The following is a 22,176-nucleotide window of genomic DNA, read 5'->3' as shown; positions in this document are numbered from 1 at the left end:
CCACATCTAATTAGACTTATTTAGCTGCAATATATTACATATTTGGTTTGGGATTTAATAATGTCCTCTTGTCAAAGCCTAGGATAATCTATAGCTGTGACTTGATAGCTTGGAAACTCCCACTGCCAGGATTTCATAATGTCTATAAAAGTTTTAGCTTGTAGACACATTTTTATCAGATATCTTTTGTTAGGTTGGTACCTTTTCATAACTGGATTCTTTGGCATGTAAAACTGCTTCTTTTTATATGAATTCTATCTGTGCATTTAGCTTTGTGCCTGAGTTTAAACTCGAAGGCTAGGTTCACACCACTGTGGCTGTGATTTGATCTGAGTCAATTGTGTAGTGCATCTTGGTTGCATTTTTTAGATTTGGTTTCTATATTTTATGGGGCCAAAACTGTGCTGGAATTGCACCAAAGTAGTATAGGACCTTTTCCCAAAATTGCGCCATGCTGTGCTGCATTGACGTGAATGGACACCATTGAAAACAAAGTGATTTCCATTGTAATGTGACTCAAGTCTTATCTGAAATCGCACTAGTGTGAACCAGGCCTAAATATTTCTGGGGACTACTCTGAAAGTAGGAGAGGCCTGTTGCTTGAGCGTAGACGTGCCTGAGCAATATGTAACTGACCCCTGTGTCTCCTCTGCTTTTTTTTTTTTCTGTGTGATGAGCAGCCTCCTTTTACTGGAAATAACAGGAAGAAAATCATTGACAAGATTCTAAAGGGCAAACTGTTCTTCCCACCATACCTGACACCTGATGCCAGCGACCTCCTGAAGAAGGTAGCCTTGAAAGTTTCCGGCATAATAAATTATACATTGTATTTATGAAGTGGAACATCAGTTAAATTGTTACTTATTACTAAAGCCTAGTACACATGGGCCAAATGTTGGGTGACATCGGCCGCCATTTGGCCCGTGTTTACTTCAGCTGGGCAACTTCTTTCGAAGGGGCATGACCAAAAAAAGGTCTGCTGATCGGCTCCCTATTAGCGCTCTCAGCCAATGGCTGAAAGCGCTGCCTGGAGTGTTCAAGCAGGTGGAGCGTCCCCCTGTCAGAACACAATAGCACAGCTGGGGAGATGGCTGTACTAATGTCGGAGAGTTAGTACAGTGGCTCCTCCTGAGATGTCGTTTCCCCCGCCCCCCATTTTTAGCCCTGCTGGGTTGAACAAAACAAAGACTACTACTGTGTACGAGGCTTTATTTTCCAGCCACTTAGCAGGGGATTGTTCCCTGTGACAGTAGAGATGCTTCATTATTTATTTGGTTTAACATTTCCTTTTATCATTTTTTTTTTCGTTTCGGCTCGTTCCTGGGGCCTTTTTTTAAGGATACAAGTCACAATTTCTGCAATAGTCATATAGATAGTTTTAGTCATCAAATAGTAAATACCACTCGATTTTAATCTAATGTGGTAGAAAAGGAAACTGTTGATACATACATTCAATTTTTTCTGCCATGAGTGGTGATGTTAATCCCTCAGACGAAGCGAGAGCACGAGCCTTGTAACCTGCAGAGTATTATACTGGTTTCAGGAGATTGTATTTGTTGCAATAGTTGGTGTGTGTGGTCAGTGGGGGTAACTTACGGACTAGGTTGTAATTTATGGCCGCCACTTGTTCAGACTTTGCTTCAGATGGTCCCATCAAATTGGTCCTCTGGTATATGGTGTGTTCTACTCAGGTCGGAACTTTGTATGTCCTACCTATAGGTGTAGGTTTTCTATATATTATCAATGTATTTTAGTACATTAACATAGTTCAGCCCTATTCAGGTACATTACCTTGTGGTGTTCCTTGTAGTATAAGAGCTTCTTTTTGCCGCAGGGGTGAGATATGTACACAGGTATATGTACATAAGCATATGCACATACACACAAGTACAACCCCCAGGCTGTGTGTCCTGCCCCAGTGGATCACTTGCTGTAAGGTATATAACAGGATTAGTCAATTATGTGGCTATATCCTGGTACATGTGGAGAATGTTATAATGTCTTATCTTATACCTTTATCCAATTATTCTGGTGCGCCCTCTCTAGGGTTGCTCCTAGTATAGCTGCTTCGTTTGCTGGGGATGATGGTGCAAAAGTTTGGGTTATTCCAAGGGTGGAGTACATGTGGTTCCTCCAGTTGACCTAAGGTCCAGATGTTGCCAATGATACTAGTGTAATCCTGATGTTTATAGGGTTATTGCACTGTTATAGACTGTGGGAAAGAAGGATGTCTTGTTGCATTTAATGTGCCTATTGGCACATTGTTGGGGAAAGGACTCACTTTCTCATTGAGATGGGGTCCCTGGCCCTGCCCCCCGTATGTAATTATGTATGTGTCACTTTTTGATAATGTATATGTGAATACATCAATCCCCTGGATCTGGAGTCTATGTATGGCAATTACAGTTGCTGGTATATTTGGAAAAAGCCGGTTTCTTGTTGCATTTATCATGTCTACTGGCAAGTGGTCAGGCAAAAAAAAACTTACATTTTGCTCGGTTCTAGTATGGCTCCTCCGGTCCTCTCACCTCCCTGGTGAATGGAGAGTGAGAGGATCCGTGGCTCCCCGGCCTATTTATAAGAGACGCGCGTGCGCAGACCGCGCCACACGTCTCTTCAGCTGATTTCCTTCAGCCGACGCTCGGTTGTAGGGCGCGAGGTGCGCGCGCATCCTAGCTTGCGTCATCCGGAAAGACATCACGGCCGCCGACACGGGAGTGTGTACGAGCTCCCGAGAGATCGGGAGGGGGCGTGATGGTAAACATTGCCTGCTCGCACCAATTCGCCCCTGCTGTCATCACAGTAACAGCAGGGGCTTTCCCTGCCGGGTGCTCTGAGGGGTCACTCATGCATCACTCCATGGTTCAACAAAATACGTTTCTATAGGTTACTACAGCATAATAAATGATTCATACGAGTTGTATATATTAAATATTCCTTATTGTGTTAACAGCAGAGTACATTATAGCGTGGATTCATTTGGAGTGACAAATCAAGGGGGGAGGAAAGTCAGAGATGGTAGCCTGAATCGGGTACTTCTTATTTTCTGGTACACCTGTCCTTCATGGGGGAAAGGAAGTAAATAAAATGAAATAAAATAATATAAAAAATAAATAATAAAAAGATAAAATGAAAAAATGAAACACAATAGATTGAAATAAAGAAGGGAAGGGGGGGGGGGGGGGGGAGGAAAAAAAAAGAGAGAGAAACACGGGGAGTTTTCTGGAAAAGGGGGAAAAAGGACTTCCTTTTCCTTTTTTGCCAGTGTTAATCATTGTAGAATTGTTGCACCCATCATATGTGGGCCAAAGGTTTGGTGGGTCTACCAAGTCATTCGAGTGGGGGGTTAACCGTGTATAGGCACCCTTTCCGCTCTGTTTAGTTCTGTCAGTCCGTTTTCCCGGAGGAAAATCCTTCCAGGAACGGTCTGTAGCTCTCAGATTCATTTAGCCCCGGGGGTGTGGTGGCCTTGAGGCGTTGAATCCATCTCATTTCGAGTTGCAATAAGGTCTTGTTCCAGTCACCCCCCCGACTTGGGATATGTACCCTTTCTAGGGCCATAAACGATACATTGGGCATCACATGTATCACACCACCTGATTGCCATCACATCTAATCTATGCAAAATGCTGTATGTTTGGTGCACATGTGCACCCAATACATGTGAGTACATTACTACCCTTTTAATAAAGAAACACTGTTTGAAAAATATAAGCACTATTGTGGCCCCCCTATTTTTTTTCATATAAGCGTGTGTATAGGCCACGTGGCGCCCTAGGGGCAGGGAAAAGTTGCATAATTCCATGCTGTTCATATGTTGACTTATTCTCTTCCCAAACTCCTGCTTCGTTTTTCCCACTTAGAAAGCTTTACACTCGCATCTCATCAGGTAAACTATGCCCCTTGTACGACAATTTGCGTAGTGCTTTGGCTTGAAATCCTCGCCATTGGGTAATGTAGTTCTTAATGCTTATGTAAGGTAGTTCTTAATGCTATACACGGTTAACCCCCCCCACTCCAACGACTTGGTAGACCCACCTCGCGCCCTACAACCGAGCGTCGGCTGAAGGAAATCAGCTGAAGAGACGTGTGGCGCGGTCTGCGCACGCGCGTCTCTTATAAATAGGCCGGGGAGCCACGGATCCTCTCACTCTCCATTCACCAGGGAGGTGAGAGGACAGGAGGAGCCATACTAGAACCGAGCAAAATGTAAGTTTTTTTTTTTTTTTTTTTTTTTTTTTTTTGCCTGACCACTTGCCAGTAGACATGATAAATGCAACAAGAAACCGGCTTTTTCCAAATATACCAGCAACTGTAATTGCCATACATAGACTCCAGATCCAGGGGATTGATGTATTCACATATACATTATCAAAAAGTGACACATACATAATTGCATACGGGGGGCAGGGCCAGGGACCCCATCTCAATGAGAAAGTAAGTCCTTTCCCCAACAATGTGCCAATAGGCACATTAAATGCAACAAGACATCCTTCTTTCCCACAGTCTATAACAGTGCAATAACCCTATAAACATCAGGATTACACTAGTATCATTGGCAACATCTGGACCTTAGGTCAACTGGAGGAACCACATGTACTCCACCCTTGGAATAACCCAAACTTTTGCACCATCATCCCCAGCAAACGAAGCAGCTATACTAGGAGCAACCCTAGAGAGGGCGCACCAGAATAATTGGATAAAGGTATAAGATAAGACATTATAACATTCTCCACATGTACCAGGATATAGCCACATAATTGACTAATCCTGTTATATACCTTACAGCAAGTGATCCACTGGGGCAGGACACACAGCCTGGGGGTTGTACTTGTGTGTATGTGCATATGCTTATGTACATATACCTGTGTACATATCTCACCCCTGCGGCAAAAAGAAGCTCTTATACTACAAGGAACACCACAAGGTAATGTACCTGAATAGGGCTGAACTATGTTAATGTACTAAAATACATTGATAATATATAGAAAACCTACACCTATAGGTAGGACATACAAAGTTCCGACCTGAGTAGAACACACCATATACCAGAGGACCAATTTGATGGGACCATCTGAAGCAAAGTCTGAACAAGTGGCGGCCATAAATTACAACCTAGTCCGTAAGTTACCCCCACTGACCACACACACCAACTATTGCAACAAATACAATCTCCTGAAACCAGTATAATACTCTGCAGGTTACAAGGCTCGTGCTCTCGCTTCGTCTGAGGGATTAACATCACCACTCATGGCAGAAAAAATTGAATGTATGTATCAACAGTTTCCTTTTCTACCACATTAGATTAAAATCGAGTGGTATTTACTATTTGATGACTAAAACTATCTATATGACTATTGCAGAAATTGTGACTTGTATCCTTGAAAAAGGCTCCAGGAACGAGCCGAAACGCGTTGGACGCGAACGCACGAAAACTCTCTACTCCCATAGAGAAGTTTCCCAATAAAAAGTCACAACTTTCACACCTGTCACTACTCTATTCTTTATCACCTCTCTTCAGTTAGGGGTATATAACCCCTCACAATTATCGTTTTCACTGTATATATTATGTTATTAATACAGTAAACAAATTTTTACTTTTATTACCTGTACTTTGATTTACTTCTTGCTACATTGCCCGTAAAGTCCCCATTTTTTATGGCCTGAGGTACCCACCCCATACACGATAACTACAGGGACGGTGGCAAACCCCATATTATCCGATAGGTAGATAAGGATCAAAAAACCCCCAGAATATATATATATATATATATATATATATATATATATATATATATATATATATATATATATATCATACATACATACATACATACATACATACATACATACATACATACATACATACACACATGTATGTATGTGTGTGTATATATATATATATATATATATATATATATATATATATATATATATAGCATATTTAAGGATTCCCCTTGGGGTGGGACTTTGAAGGTCACTCAAAACATATACAAAAAATTATATTGAATATATATTGGTTTTATTACAAAAATGGTAAAAGGTAAACATACACAAATGACAGTGAAAACTAGTAAAATTATTGGCAAAACTGATATTGGTATGAAGGTGTACAAATCACTCAACCAATTATTCCAAGCAAGATCCGACGTTTCAAGGTGAGAACCTCTTCTTCAGGGATTTTTTTGGGAATAATTTTATCTGTAAGTATTAAAGAGATATATCAAAGCAAACAAGCAGTTGTTGATAATATAAAATACAGTAACAAAATATTGGTATGAACATGTTTTTTGAGTATAGGCATACACTCATTATAAAACAACATTGTAAGTAAAAAAATCGTTGTATACACTTACATGGTTGAAGGACGCATGACCACCACAATTGTTTTGCCACAGATTAAAAACATGGAACATTAACGACACCCACAGAGATCATCGTCAGCCTTGTCTATGAGAGGAAGGTTTGGTACTTGGAGTAGGTCCAAAAAGGGATATCAATAAGCATATGATAGTGGAAAGTGTGCAGACCAGAGGGGGCCCAAATTGCTCCAGCTGGAGTCCAAATTGGCCCAACCAAGGGGGCGGGGGTCAGTCACAGTAATGCTGTAGATAGCAAGGAAATACAAATAATAAATAAAAGATAAAATACAAAAATGTTTGTTTTATCTAGGTGCAATGTACAGAGAGTACAATGACGCGACAAAACCAAAAATATGCACGTATATACAAATACTACATATATATAAGGCAAAAGCCTGATAGGTGTGCGTCAAATGAATGCACATATAGCATCTCACTAGGATCAAGCATGGTTTATAACACTGCTACAAAAAGAAGGAGCCAGTGCATAGAGTAAATTGGAGCCTATGCTGTAGCAATTTTATGACTATGAGGGATAACCAGTGAAACTGGATATGTAAAGATGAAAATATAGTCATGACATAAGCTAAGTGTGCATATTTATATATGAGGACAAATAGGTAAATCCCTTTGAGATGATGAGAACTGACCTTAAGACAGCAGACTCCGAGGCAAACTTCCTCCCAGCAGTGGATGTACACAGTACTCGATGCTGGGAGTGGTGCCTATATAGGAGCGCAGTCCGGTGAAGGCAATCAAGCTGATTGCATCTCCGCCCCCTGGTGGCCCTGGGCTCCCTGAGCGGCGCTCGCCAGACCCGCCCATAACCACGCCCCGATGACCACAGGAAGTGCGTCACCGGAACGAAAGGCCAGAGGCGTAGCCGGCGGGCGTCTCCCACCGGCACGGGATGTGACGTCGCTAAGGCGCACGAATGCGTGCAGCGGCGTATCCCGGAAGTGGGGAGGACATCCGGAGATGTCAGCAGGGAAGGTCCCCACCGCCAGGAATCTCTGGGTCCTGTAAAGCAGACCCGGACCCCGTGCCGGGTTGGAGCAAAGGGTCGCCGAGGATGCACAAAAACATATCTGTATGAAAAAGTGTCAATCAACAAATGCATGTACTATATATAATACATGCAACTATTGGAAACAAAGATGCTTACATGTTGTCACCACAATAACCCCGACTATTATGATCTTGGGCTATTTTGTGTTATAGTGGTGCCATTTGGCCACTCATTAATAGGTAGCCATGCATACATTCAGCTACTCTGGTGACCAAAGAGGATATATATAGCATATAAGTACCAAGGCTGAACAAAGAGGCTATAGGTGGTGTTAATTCCATGTCCTTTTACAAAATATTTCAAATAATAAATCCATTTCATTGCGTAGACAAAAATGTGTGGGTAGTCAGGTGAATATACAGAATATCCAGACAGCTTGGTGGGGAGAGCGTACTGTGTGAGGAACTCTGGGAGGAGGAGGGTGTCATCTCTCCATACCTCCAGAGGCAAACCCCTCCAAAAAGGGTCTAAACGACACCATATCGTTGAGGCCTGGGGGTTCCGTTGCCCTTAGATGGATCCATCTCAGCTCCATTTGGAGGAGGCGCTTGTACCAATCGCCTCCTCTGGGGCTGGGATGGATCCGATCAAGGGCCAAAAACTTAATCTTGGGGAATTTGCCCCCATGAGTGGGGAATTTGCCCCCATGAGCACTGGACACATGGCGGCCCAAAGGCAAATCAGGGTCACGTTTACGCATACTTCTGATATGCTTGTACATGCGTTTCCAAAATTCTAATTTAGTTTTACCAACATAAAAACATTTACATTCGCAAATCAAAAGATATACGATACCGATGGTCCTACAATTCACAAAGTGCTTGGCCTTAAATCTCTGGCCATTGGGGAGGATAGGGTTCTGCATGGTATGCATGTAACTGCAATAATGGCATGCCCCACATGAAAAAGTACCTTTGAACTCAAATATAAACGCCTTTTTGAAAATGGTTTCCAATGACGTGGATAAGTTAAGAATTAAGTCTTCACATGCATCTAACATTACATTCCAACAACGACAAGCTATAAACTCCCTTGCTAAAAACCAATCAATTATAATTAAGCCATCGGATAAAGGGGGCAACATCGTCCTAATGGACGATGTACAGTACATCCATATGTGTCAAAAAATATTATGGAACCGTGAATGGTATAGACCTATTACCAATGATATCATAACTAAATACAATACTGCATTTTATAAGTTAGTAGATACAGCTTATTTGCATAACGTTATCACCAAAGACACTTGGGAGTACATTCGCCCAGCTTTTCCGGTGGTTCCAACTTTCTATGCCCTCCCCAAGGTCCACAAGGACCTTGGGGACCCCCCAGGGAGGCCCATCATCTCTGGGTGCGGGTCTATCACAGACAGCGCAAGCAAAGTCCTTGATACATTTTTGAAACCTTTTGTTGTCAAACTTCCATCTCACATACGTGACCCTATACACTTTCTACAAAAGATTAGTGATCTCACCCTACCTCCTGGGTGTCTTCTGGTGGCGATCGATGTTGAGGCATTGTACAGCTCGATCCCCCATTCCAGGGGGGTCGCAGCTGTACGCCACACGATCGCCACCAGTATGGGCTTGGACGCATATGGGGAGTTTATGCTGTCTATGTTGGAATTCATCTTAACACACAATGTGTTTTCGTTTCAGGGCTCCCACTTCCTCCAGGTACAAGGCGTAGCGATGGGCACATGTTGTGCCCCATCCTACGCCAACTTGTACCTGGGGGAGTGGGAGAAAACAATTTTGGCAGATGAAGATCTCACGATATACACTGACTGCATCCGCACATGGATGCGATATATTGATGATGTTTTTGTAATTTGGGATGGACCTAGAGAGTTGCTCAATAGATGCATGGAGAGACTAAATCGCAATGAATTTAATCTAAAATTCACAATGCATGCCGATGCCACCAGGATAACTTTTTTGGACGTTGAGGTCTTTTGTGATGGGGATGGTGTTCTCCGCAGTGGACTTTTTCGTAAGCCCACTGCTGGGAACACCATCCTCCACGCCACGAGCTTTCACCCCCAACCGCTTATTCGCTCAATTCCGACGAGCCAATATCTGCGTCTACGTCGTAACTGTACCAACGTAGATACTTTTAAAACAGCAGCCACTGGGTTGAGGGATAGATTGCTTGCGAGAGGATACTCTCGCAAGCTGCTAAAATCTGCATACAAGAAGGCATTGTTAAGTGACAGAAACTCACTCCTTGTCCCTAGAGTCCGTGAAAATGACAATACCCTGAGGATCATTACCACTTTCTCTCAGCAACATCAGGACTTAAGGAAAATCATTGAAAAATATTGGCATATTTTAGCCTTAGATCCAGTTTTAAGCCCACACATACCTCATAAACCATCAATTACATACAAACGGGCACCAGCTTTGAAGGACAAACTGGTGCGTAGTGAACTAAAAAGCCAGTCTACCTTTGATCCATGTAAGTACAAAGGTACTTTTTCATGTGGGGCATGCCATTATTGCAGTTACATGCATACCATGCAGAACCCTATCCTCCCCAATGGCCAGAGATTTAAGGCCAAGCACTTTGTGAATTGTAGGACCATCGGTATCGTATATCTTTTGATTTGCGAATGTAAATGTTTTTATGTTGGTAAAACTAAATTAGAATTTTGGAAACTCATGTACAAGCATATCAGAAGTATGCGTAAACGTGACCCTGATTTGCCTTTGGGCCGCCATGTGTCCAGTGCTCATGGGGGCAAATTCCCCAAGATTAAGTTTTTGGCCCTTGATCGGATCCATCCCAGCCCCAGAGGAGGCGATTGGTACAAGCGCCTCCTCCAAATGGAGCTGAGATGGATCCATCTTCTAAGGGCAACGGAACCCCCAGGCCTCAACGATATGGTGTCGTTTAGACCCTTTTTGGAGGGGTTTGCCTCTGGAGGTATGGAGAGATGACACCCTCCTCCTCCCAGAGTTCCTCACACAGTACGCTCTCCCCACCAAGCTGTCTGGATATTCTGTATATTCACCTGACTACCCACACATTTTTGTCTACGCAATGAAATGGATTTATTATTTGAAATATTTTGTAAAAGGACATGGAATTTACACCACCTATAGCCTCTTTGTTCAGCCTTGGTACTTGTATGCTATATATATCCTCTTTGGTCACCAGAGTAGCTGAATGTATGCATGGCTACCTATTAATGAGTGGCCAAATGGCACCACTATAACACAAAATAGCCCAAGATCATAATAGTCGGGGTTATTGTGGTGACAACATGTAAGCATCTTTGTTTCCAATAGTTGCATGTATTATATATAGTACATGCATTTGTTGATTGACACTTTTTCATACAGATATGTTTTTGTGCATCCTCGGGGACCCTTTGCTCCAACCCGGCACGGGGTCCGGGTCTGCTTTACAGGACCCAGAGATTCCTGGCGGTGGGGACCTTCAGCTTGATTGCCTTCACCGGACTGCGCTCCTATATAGGCACCACTCCCAGCATCGAGTACTGTGTACATCCACTGCTGGGAGGAAGTTTGCCTCGGAGTCTGCTGTCTTAAGGTCAGTTCTCATCATCTCAAAGGGATTTACCTATTTGTCCTCATATATAAATATGCACACTTAGCTTATGTCATGACTATATTTTCATCTTTACATATCCAGTTTTACTGGTTATCCCTCATAGTCATAAAATTGCTACAGCATAGGCTCCAATTTACTCTATGCACTGGCTCCTTCTTTTTGTAGCAGTGTTATAAACCATGCTTGATCCTAGTGAGATGCTATATGTGCATTCATTTGACGCACACCTATCAGGCTTTTGCCTTATATATATGTAGTATTTGTATATACGTGCATATTTTTGGTTTTGTCGCGTCATTGTACTCTCTGTACATTGCACCTAGATAAAACAAACATTTTTGTATTTTATCTTTTATTTATTATTTGTATTTCCTTGCTATCTACAGCATTACTGTGACTGACCCCCGCCCCCTTGGTTGGGCCAATTTGGACTCCAGCTGGAGCAATTTGGGCCCCCTCTGGTCTGCACACTTTCCACTATCATATGCTTATTGATATCCCTTTTTGGACCTACTCCAAGTACCAAACCTTCCTCTCATAGACAAGGCTGACGATGATCTCTGTGGGTGTCGTTAATGTTCCATGTTTTTTAATCTGTGGCAAAACAATTGTGGTGTTCATGCGTCCTTCAACCATGAACCATGGTCTTGGCCACTGTGCTGCAGCTTAGTTTCTGGGTATTGGCAATCTTCTTATAGCCTAGGCCATCTTTTTATATAGAGCAACGATTCTTTTTTTCAGATCCTCAGTTTTTTGCCATGAGGTGCCATGTTGAACTTTCAGTGACCAGTATGAGAGAGTGAGAGCGATAACACCAAATTTAACACACCTGCCTCCCATTCACACCTGAGACCTTGTAACACTAACAAGTCATGACACCGGGAAGGGAATATGGCTAATTGGGCCTAATTTTGGACATACTCCCTTTTGTTGCCAGCGGGTTAGACATTAATGGCTGTGTGCCGAGTTATTTTGAGGGGACAGCAAATTTACACTGTTATACAAGCTGTACACTCTCTACTTTACATTGTAGCAAAGTGTAATTTCTTCAGTGTTGTCACATAAAAATGTATAATAAAATATTTACAAAAATGTGAGGGGTGTACTCACTTTTGTGAGATACTGTGTATATTCTATTCCATACCTGGAATTCATCATTTCTGCTCCGGTGACCTCCCCGTACGTTGCTGGAGTGTGCATAGTTATGTCCGGATGGTGTCTGCACCTGCACCTTTTAGAGCCGTTGCTCGATTCTCTTGTAAAAGCAGTCCTAGTGGCTAACTAGCTGCTGGATTGCTTCTATATGCAGCGGGAGAAGACTATCTTGGTGTGATCAAATGCTTTTAAGGGCAGAGAATGGATCTGGGGTCCTTTTTAAGATCTCGCCATATAGAGTACCTATCACATGCTTATTGCTATCACAAGGGATATTTACATTCCTTGTGACAGCAAAAAAAAAGTGAAGAAAAAAAAAAAAGTTAAATTGCCCCGTGCTAGCGTGTAAAGGTGAATGCGCATGTCTGTCCCGCACGCACACAATCGTGAGGTAGTACAGTGAACGTCAGTAATTCTAGCACCAGACCTCCTGTGTAAATCTAAAATGTTAACCTGTAAAGGCTTTAAAAAAGCCCCCTATGGATAATAAAATGTATGGCATTTGATCCCATTGCAAAGGTGTGCGCAATTTTAAAACATGACATGTTTGGTTTCTATATTCTCGGCGTGACCTTATTATGATTTTTTTTTTTTTTAATTGCTTTTGAAAAACCACTCTGCAAATATTGTGTGACATGAAAAAATTGCAAAACCTACCAATTTATTCTCTTGGGCTTCTGCTTAAATTTTTATTTTTGTGTGTGTGTGTGTGTGTGTATATGTGTGTATATACAGTGAGTACGGAAAGTATTCAGACCCCCTTAAATTTTTCACTCTTTGTTATATTGCAGCCATTTGCTAAAATCATTTAAGTTCATTCTTCTTCCTCATGAATGTACACATAGCACCCCATACTGACAGAAAAACACAGAATTGTTGACATTGTTGCAGATTTATTAAAAAAGAAAAACTGAAATATCACATGGTCCTAAGTATTCAGACCCTTTGCTGTGACACTCATATATTTAACTCAGGTGCTTTCCATTTCTTCTGATCATCCTTGAGATGGTTCTACACCTTCATTTGAGTCCAGCTGTGTTTGATTATACTGATTGGACTTGATTAGGAAAGCCACACACCTGTCTATATAAGACCTTCCAGATCACAATGCATGTCAGAGCAAATGAGAATCATGAGGTCAAAGGAACTGCCTGAAGAGCTCAGAGACAGAATTGTGGCAAGGCACAGATCTGGCCAAGGTTACAAAAAGATTTCTGCTGCACTTAAGGTTCCTAAGAGCACAGTGGCCTCCATAATCCTCAAATAGACGTTTGGGACGACCAGAACCCTTCCTAGAGCTGGCCGTCTGGCCAAACTGAGCTATCGGGGGAGAAGAGCCTTGGTGAGAGAGGTAAAGAAGAACCCAAAGATCACTGTGGCTGAGCTCCAGAGATGCAGTCAGGAGATGGGAGAAAGTTGTAGAAAGTCAACCATCACTGCAGCCCTCCACCAGTGGGGGCTTTATGGCAGAGTGGCCCGACAGAAGCCTCTCCTCAGTGTAAGACACATGAAAGCCCGCATGGAGTTTGCTAAAAAACACCTGAAGGACTCCAAGATGGTGAGAAATAAGATTCTCTGGTCTGATGAGACCAAAATAGAACTTTTTGGCCTTAATTCTAAGCGGTATGTGTGGAGAAAACCAGGCACTGCTCATCACCCGTCCAATACAGTCCCAACAGTGAAGCATGGTGGTGGCAGCATCATGCTGTGGGGGTGTTTTTCAGCTGCAGGGACAGGACGACTGGTTGCAATCGAGGGAAAGATGAATGCGGCCAAGTACAGGGATATCCTGGACAAAAACCTTCTCCAGAGTGCTCTGGACCTCAGACTGGGCCGAAGGTTTACCTTCCAACAAAACAATGACCCTAAGCACACAGCTAAAATAACGAAGGAGTGGCTTCACAACAACTCCGTGACTGTTCTTGAATGGCCCAGCCAGAGCCCTGACTTAAACCCAATTGAGCATCTCTGGAGAGACCTAAAAATGGCTGTCCACCAACGTTTACCATCCAACCTGACAGAACTGGAGAGGATCTGCAAGGAGGAATGGCAGAGGATCCCCAAATTAAGGTGTGAAAGACTTGTTGCATCTTTCCCAAAAAGACTTCTGGCTGTATTAGATCAAAAGGGGGCTTCTACTAAATACTGAGCAAAGGGTCTGAATACTTAGGACCATGTGATATTTCAGTTTTTCTTTTTTAATAAATCTGCAACAATGTCAACAATTCTGTGTTTTTCTGTCAGTATGGGGTGCTATGTGTACATTCATGAGGAAGAAGAATGAACTTAAATGATTTTAGCAAATGGCTGCAATATAACAAAGAGTGAAAAATTTAAGGGGGTCTGAATACTTTCCGTACCCACTGTATATGTGTGTATGTATATGTATATATATATATATATATAATATATTTTGTGTGTGTGTATAAATATATATTATGAGAGAGAGAAATTGGTCCCTTGCATTATGTCATCATAATGTGCTTACAGATCCCTCTGACTCTGCTGCCAGGGCTTCCATCCTCCTCCAGTCCTCCTTCCAGGTTTTTGTCCGCAAGCTGTTTGAAAGGTCAGGCCATGATGACATGACTCACGCGTAGATGCAGGAGTCATGTTCGCGGCACATTCATTGACCTCACTGGCTGCTTCAAATATGAATATCTCCTAAACCGTGCATGTTTAGGAGATATTCACTGTATCTACAGGAAAGCCATATTGGTTTACCAGTAGGTACAAGTAAAACAGACTTTAATACTGCTTTCAAATATTTCAAATTTTTTAATTGGTAAACATGACTGTGGATATGATTTAGATGTAAAAATTAATAGTTTAATCCCTTTTTAAAAAAAATAAATTTGGTTAAAAAAAAAACCATTAAAGGAGAAGTACAGCCAAAGCTCGTTTGCCTGGACCGACACCTGGCTCAACCTCTCAGTAAGCTGCTGAGAGCCCGAGCCAGTCACTCCCGCCCCTCAACAGCCCAGCAGCGCTCCAGTTAGCACGGGGGGTGAATGAGTCACCAGCTCTCTGCTCAGGGAGCTCCGAGAACCGAGCGATTCAGTGGTGTTTGATTGCTCGGTTCTTAGTCTTAGAGCCGACAGACAGATGCAGCATCCACCTAAGTAAGATCGATTCAAAAATAAATAAAATCCCCACAGTTCTCTTTTTAATATTAATTTACAATGACTACTTCATGCAGTAGGACCTTTCAAAGCTTAACCATCCATACTTAGGGAACCCCTTCCCATAATGAGAGCAAGAGAATCCCCTTTGGGTTAGGACTATGTAGGCAACCACACATCCAAAAGTATATACTGTAAAATATAATTTTATTCTGTACACTAAAAAAGATCAATAGATCATGATATACAAAAAATAGTAGTACAAAACAGACATGTAGATAAATACTAGCTATAAAATCTAGAATGTCAATAAAAGAAAATAACATCTTTCATTTTTCTTATTTTCTTTTATTAACATTCTAGGTTTTATACCTTGTATTTATGTACATGTTTTTTTGTACTACTCATTTTTGTATATCATGATCTATTGGTCTTTTTAATGTACATAAAAAAAATGTATATTTTATATACTGTTGGATGTGGGGTTGCCTACATAGTCCCAACCCAAGGGGGATCCTCTTGCTCTTTGTAATAGTTTAGCGACGACGGCAACCCATGTTCTGGGTTCCGAATAATTGGGGATTCTCCTACCTTCCCACATTCCCGTAAATGATTACATTTTCTTTTATTCTTGTTTTTCATTCTGTTTCAGTTGTTTAAGAAGAATCCTATGCAGAGACTCGGATCAGGACCTTCTGATGTGGCAGAAATCCAGGTCTTCTAAGTCAATCATTTTTTTATTGTTTAACAAATACATTTTTTTGTATCACTTTCAGTTAGGCCCCATTTACATTTGTGCGACCTAATGGGACTTTGGACCCCAAAGTCGCATGACAAGTCGCACCCTCATGTTTTTCACTATGAGTACCGTTCATATCTGTGACTTCAAGTTGCAGCGACTTCAAAGTTGTTCCCGGCACTACTTTGGTCTGACTTTCATGCGACTTGAGGTCCATAGACCTTAATGTAAACCCTCTAATGTCGCATGTAAGTAATGTGATTTTGATGCCACTTTGGATTAGTGCGACTTGTGCAGAACTGAAAAATGTATTAGGCTTCATTATTTTCCTTATACATATATATGTGGTTTTTGTAGTTTATTTAATAAATACTATATATTATTGTTTAATGAATATACTAGGGGAAGACTATATATTATACTGGTGGTCCTTACCTAAGAATGGGGGCCCAGCAACTGTAATGCCTTCTCTACTGCAGTTCTGCGTACATTCTGGGACCATGGAAACAAAAAACCGGTTTCTCCACTCAGAGTCTCTGATTGGCTGTAATTTTGGATGTAATTTACACAGGCTTTATTGGCTGGCTGCAATGGATTAGTGGAGGCTCCTCATTATTACCCTTAGACTCTGATTGGCTGCCCGCAGCCCCACAGCCTTTTATTATTGGTTGAGTCTGAGATAGCTCTTTGACTACAGAAATTACTGTTACTGTGCAAGAAAATACTAAGAAAAGTCTAAAGAAAGAGGCTACTTCTGGAGGGCCATGGGATTTGACCTGCATCATTTTATTGAATATAATACAAAAATCTAAAAATAGACTAGCAAAGCTAAGCTGGAAAAAACACCTCCTGAAATGAAAATGGACACCATTTTGGTTTATTCATCTGTATTTACTAGCGCAACTTATAACATCCCAGTGAGAGATATAGAACACCAACATGTCAGAAAAAAATTCAGAAGCCGTATCCCTGAGTTGGAAAAGATCACCCCCCCCCCTCTAATGTCGGTATTTTGTTAAACCACCTTTTGCATTATTTACAGCCTTTAGGCTGTTGGGATATGTCTCTACTAACTTTCCAATACTTGCCCACTCTTCTTTGCAGAACTGCTCATGTTCAGTTAAGTTTGATATCGTTTGTGGACTGTAGTCTTCAAGTCACTCCACAGATTTTCAGTTGGGTTTATGTCTGGACTCTGATTAGTCCATGCATGTTCATTCACCCTTTTCTCCTTCAACTGCTCTGTGGTCATTTTTGTTCTGTGCTTTGGGTCATTGTCATGTTGGAAGGTAAACCTTTCCACCAACAACTTTCTGTCAGAGGGCAGGAGACCGTTTGTGGATTTGGATTTCTGCCAGATCGTTTGGTGTTGAGGCCAAATAAATACATTTTAGTCTCATCTGACCATAACACCTTTTTCCATGTGGAGCAAGAAAAACTAAGAGATTTCCAGTCACAACTTACCAACCAGCCAGCGACCAACCGAATTGCAATGTCTAACAGTATGCGTTTAAAAACAGGGATTTGGTCGCACACATTTGCAAATACATGCGTAAGCTGCAGGCCGCGGCAAGGCACCCTGTAATCTGCAGTCCCTAACTCTACAATTTAAAGAGTCTCTACAATGAGAGCACATGCATTTAATGGGATAGATGGAGGACAGGTGACTAGAGGGAGCCCACCCCTCCTTAAAGGCACAGGGTCACACTGAACACCCAGCACATAGCACAATGGCGGCAAAGGTGTCAGTGCATTGCCTGGCTCAATATAGATATCAATAATGCAAAAAGTGGTCACCACCTCCACCTATCCTATAACTGGTCTTAATGGTAAGGAGCACTGGAAGGGCGGATGCAGATCAAGAAAAACAAAGAGATTTCCAGTCACAACTTACCAACCAGCCAGCGACCAACCGAATCGCACTGTCTAACAGTATGCGTTAAAAACGGGGGTTTGGTTGCACATATCCATGTGGCCTCAGAATCCTCAAGGTGCGTTTTTTAAGGTGGTCAAATGAGACTAAAATTCAATTCTTTGTCCTCAAAAACAAATGATATGTCTGGCGGAAATCCAATACAGCTCACTTTACAAACACCATTCCAACAATAAAGCATGGAAGTGGTAATATCCTGTTATGGAGTGTTTCTCTGCAGCAGGGACTAGAGCACTTGTCCAGATTGAAGAAAAATGGATGGGACAAAATACCATCAATTCTTGAGGAATATCTGCTGTCCTCTGACAGAAAGTTGTCAATGGGAAGAAAAGAAAGTTTATCTTACTACACGACAGTGATCCAAAGCATGCAGCAAAAATGACCACACAGTGCTTGAAGGAGGAAAAGGTGAATGTCCTTGTATGGCCTAATCAGAGTCCAGACTTAAACCCCATTGAAAATCTGTGGAATGATTTAAGACTGCAGTCCACAAACTGTCTGCTGCTTTCTGCCAGAAAGTTTTCAATGGGAAGGTTTACCTTCCAACATGACAATGATCCTAACTACACAGTGGTTGAAGAGGGGAAAAGGGTGAATGTCTGCATGGCTTAGTCAGAGCCCAGACTTAGGCTTCTTTCACACGGCCGCTCCGTGTGAAAGCTCCGCTGCGGGACTTTTTTTTTTTCACGGAGCGGATGACATTTGTGTCATCTGCTCTGTATGCCCGCATATCATCCCATCCGTTTGCAGATGATATGCGGACATAATGTAAGTCTATGGCATTGCGGATGTCAGCGGATGACACCGCTGACATCCGATTTTCCTTCCTTTTCCGTTTTTTACACGGATGAAAAATAGGGTTCTGTTCTGTTCCAAAAAACGGAACAGAACTGGAAGGAAGAAAATCGTATGTCAGCGGATGGTATTCCGCTGACATCCGCAATGCCATTGACTTGCATTATGTCCGCAAATCATCCGCAAAAAAATAGGATGATTTGCGGACAAGCAGAGCGGCCGTGTGAAAGAGCCCTTAAAGTAATATTAAAGTCTTGTGTTTTTTTTTTGTTTGTTTAAAATAACAAACCTGTTCTACTATCCTGCTCTGTGCAATGGCTTTGCACAGAGCAGCTCAGATCCTCCTCTTCTCGGGTCCCACACTGGTGCTCCTGGCTCCTCTGTCCTGCTGGGTGCCCCCACAGCAAGCAGCTGTCCATTTACACATGGAGCCGTTGCCCTGCCCCACCCCCTCCTCATGATTGGCTCACTGGCTCTGATTGAAAGCAGCGGGAGCCAATCTGGAGTGTGCGTCCCTGAAGAGGCAAGCCTCTCGTGGACATTGCTTCATCAGGAGGGGCTCAGATAAGTATTTTGAGGGGGGGGGGGGTGGGGGCTGCTGTACACAGGTTTTTTTACCTTCATGCATAGAATGCATGAAGATAAAAAAACCTTGTGCCTTTACAACCATTTTTAAGTGCACTTTAAAAACAAAGTGCACATTTTTTTTTTTTTTTTTTTTGCAGGTAAAAAAATGTGCATGTATTATTTTTTATTGCAGAAACCTGAAAGGCATTGCTCCATCTATCAGCAGATTGCTGATGCCTTGCAGGTCTTCTGCTCACTATCAGTGTATTGGCTATCCTGTACATGCCATATGGGTAAGCCGATACCCCCTGGCAGAAAGACTTAATGAACTACCACGGCACTCCACATTGTAGTTCATTGAGAACTACAAGCCTACAGCCACAAAGGATGTCTGGGCTTGTAGTTTATTCAGACACAGATAAAAAAGGAATGATATTTGCGCTTAAGAAAAAAAATACTAAGACAATATAAAATATGTACACAAGGCGGCTAGCTTAATAGGAAGATCACAGTCCATATAAAGTAGTAGATGTATATTAGGAGCTACGCCAGACATATATTAAACAATCTATCACAGTAATACAGTCCATGAACAATCTAATGGAGTAGAACTGCAGGTAGAAAAGAAGGACCCGATCCAATCAGCCAATCACCAGTGAATAGTGAGAGAGACGAGTTACACCCTGTGCTGACACCCGTAGCCTCTTACCGGAACTTTTGACCCTCCTGTCACAGAGTGGTCAAACAGGCATAAGAGCAAACAGCGCTCGGCGTAAATGATGGTTCCTAGTCAAATTCCTCAGCAGGGAGAGAGCACTTCACAATTCACAATGTACAATGCCTTCACAGGACCCCACAGAAGTGTCTTTCACATGCAGGCTCAGAAAAAAGACAGAGGGGCAACCAATCGTGAAGTACATCAAGGCACATAAGTTTATTAAAAAGTAATGCACTTGCATAGTAGACATTAGGGCTGCTGAATATAATCGCTGAATCGATGCATCGCGATGCGACCCTTCGCGATTCTGCATTGATTGGGGGTGATTGAAAAATCGATTATTAATGACAGTTCCGGGGACAGAAGTGACATGGCGGCGCTGGGCCGCTGGCCGGGCTTGTGGAACACGGAGCTCCTCCGTGATAGAGCTGCTGCTCGGGTCCTTCCGTGCGCCAGAGGGCGCCATCACACGGAGACTGCTACTGGATAGCGTCTCATATAGCGGGATAGAGTGGGAGGGGAAGTCCTGGCAGAGTCCTGGCACAGTGTCGGAGTACAGCGTGAGACATGAGTACCACCGGGCAGGTGAGCTGGTGGCAGTGGGAGGACAGAGGCGTCTGTATATACATAGAGCTGTGGGCACGGTGCTGATAGTCTCACTGATTATCTATGGGAGAGCGGGGCTGCTCTGTCTGTGCAGTGAACTTGAACTTGTTGGCGCTCAGCACTGAATTGGCCCTAAGTAATGATTGTAGAAGACAGGATGCTGAGTACTGTGCATTATTATAGATATGAGTCTTATGGCAATAATAATCATGTTAGGTTGTGTGCTATGACTTGTGTATGGAGTGGAGGTGATATAGAAGAGTCCGGATATCAGACCATTGAGTAGTGACACTGGAAATATGTAGTGCTGTGTAGACATGTCTATGGGGAGCTCCCCCAGCATGTAGACCCCCCCTGCTCTAAGGGGGGGTCTGTGGAAGGGGGACCCTGGCCTGCTCCAAGGGGGCTCTATTGGTAGGGGACCCTGGCCTGCTCTAAAGGGGAATGGGATCTATGGGGGGACCTGCCTGCGCTAAAGGGGGGGCCTGCACTAAATGGGGATCTATGGGGGACCTGCCCTGGCCTGCACTAAAGGGGATCTATGGCAGACCTGCCCTTCCCTGCACTAAGGGGGGATCTACGGGAGACCTGCCCTTCCCTGCACTAAGGGGGGATCTACGGGAGACCTGCCCTTCCCTGCACTAAAGGGGGATCTACGGGAGACCTGCCCTTGCCTGCACTAGAGGGGGATCTATGGGAGACCTGCCTGCACTAAAGGGGATCTATTCCATAGATCCCCCTTTAGAGCAGGGTCCCCATAGATCCCCCTTTAGAGCTCAGTTCCCCTGGATCCCCTTTAGGGCAGGCCCAGGCTCCCCATAGATCCCCCTTTAGAGAAGGGTCCCCATAGATCCCCCTTTAGAGAAGGGTCCCTATAGATCCCCCTTTAGAGAAGGGTCTCTATAGATCCCCCTTTAGAGAAGGGTCCCCATAGATCCCCCTTTAGAGAAGGAACCCCATAGATCCCCCTTTGAAAAGGGTCCCCATAGTAATCGTGATGCATCGCGGAATCGTATCGAATCGCGACCCTAATAATCGTAATCGCATCGAATCATGAGGTAAGTGAAGATGCGCAGCCCTAGTAGACATCATATAACCACATCAATGGATAAAACTGCGTTATGTAGCGTGCTCAGCTCCGATACGTCCGCCTTACGCGTATCGTCAAGCATCTATGACATCTTCAGAGGTCACGTCTGAGCCCCACATGGCCATTCTGTATTAAACAGTGACTGCTAGTACGGGGAACTTCTCCCCATACTGCTGCCACAGGGGGGGGTCGGCGGGCGGCGGCTGCAGCATTGGGAACACGTTACATGTTCCACCCTAAAATCAGGTGGAACATGTAACCTGTTCCCAAAGGTGAACCTATCCTTTAAACCCCATTGAAAATCTGTGAAATTACTTGAAGACTGCAGTCCACAAATGGCCACTATCCAATTTAACTAAACTTGAGCAGTTCTGCAAAAAAGAGTGAGCAAATATTGCAAAGTCTAGATGTGCGAAGTTAGTAGAGACAAATCCCAACAAACTA

The 22,176-nt window shown here is 43.0% G+C and overlaps 1 protein-coding gene across 1 annotated transcript in view; it reads left to right on the top strand.

Annotated features, from left to right (window-relative positions):
* The window catches only part of RPS6KB2 (ribosomal protein S6 kinase B2), a gene marked incomplete at its 5' end in the record, with an annotated part of 95,447 nt that overhangs the window by 35,417 nt on the left and 37,854 nt on the right, over nt 1-22,176 (top strand). The window contains 2 exon segments of the mRNA XM_082269357.1: nt 681-788; nt 15,937-15,999. Coding sequence (XP_082125483.1) covers nt 681-788; nt 15,937-15,999 — 171 coding nt within the window.

Source organism: Pelophylax lessonae (assembly GCF_965119305.1).
Source record: "Pelophylax lessonae genome assembly, chromosome: 9".
Lineage (NCBI taxonomy): Eukaryota > Metazoa > Chordata > Amphibia > Anura > Ranidae > Pelophylax > Pelophylax lessonae.
The sequence above is the reverse complement of the archived record's forward strand: the minus strand, read 5'-3'. Positions and strand labels throughout refer to the sequence as shown.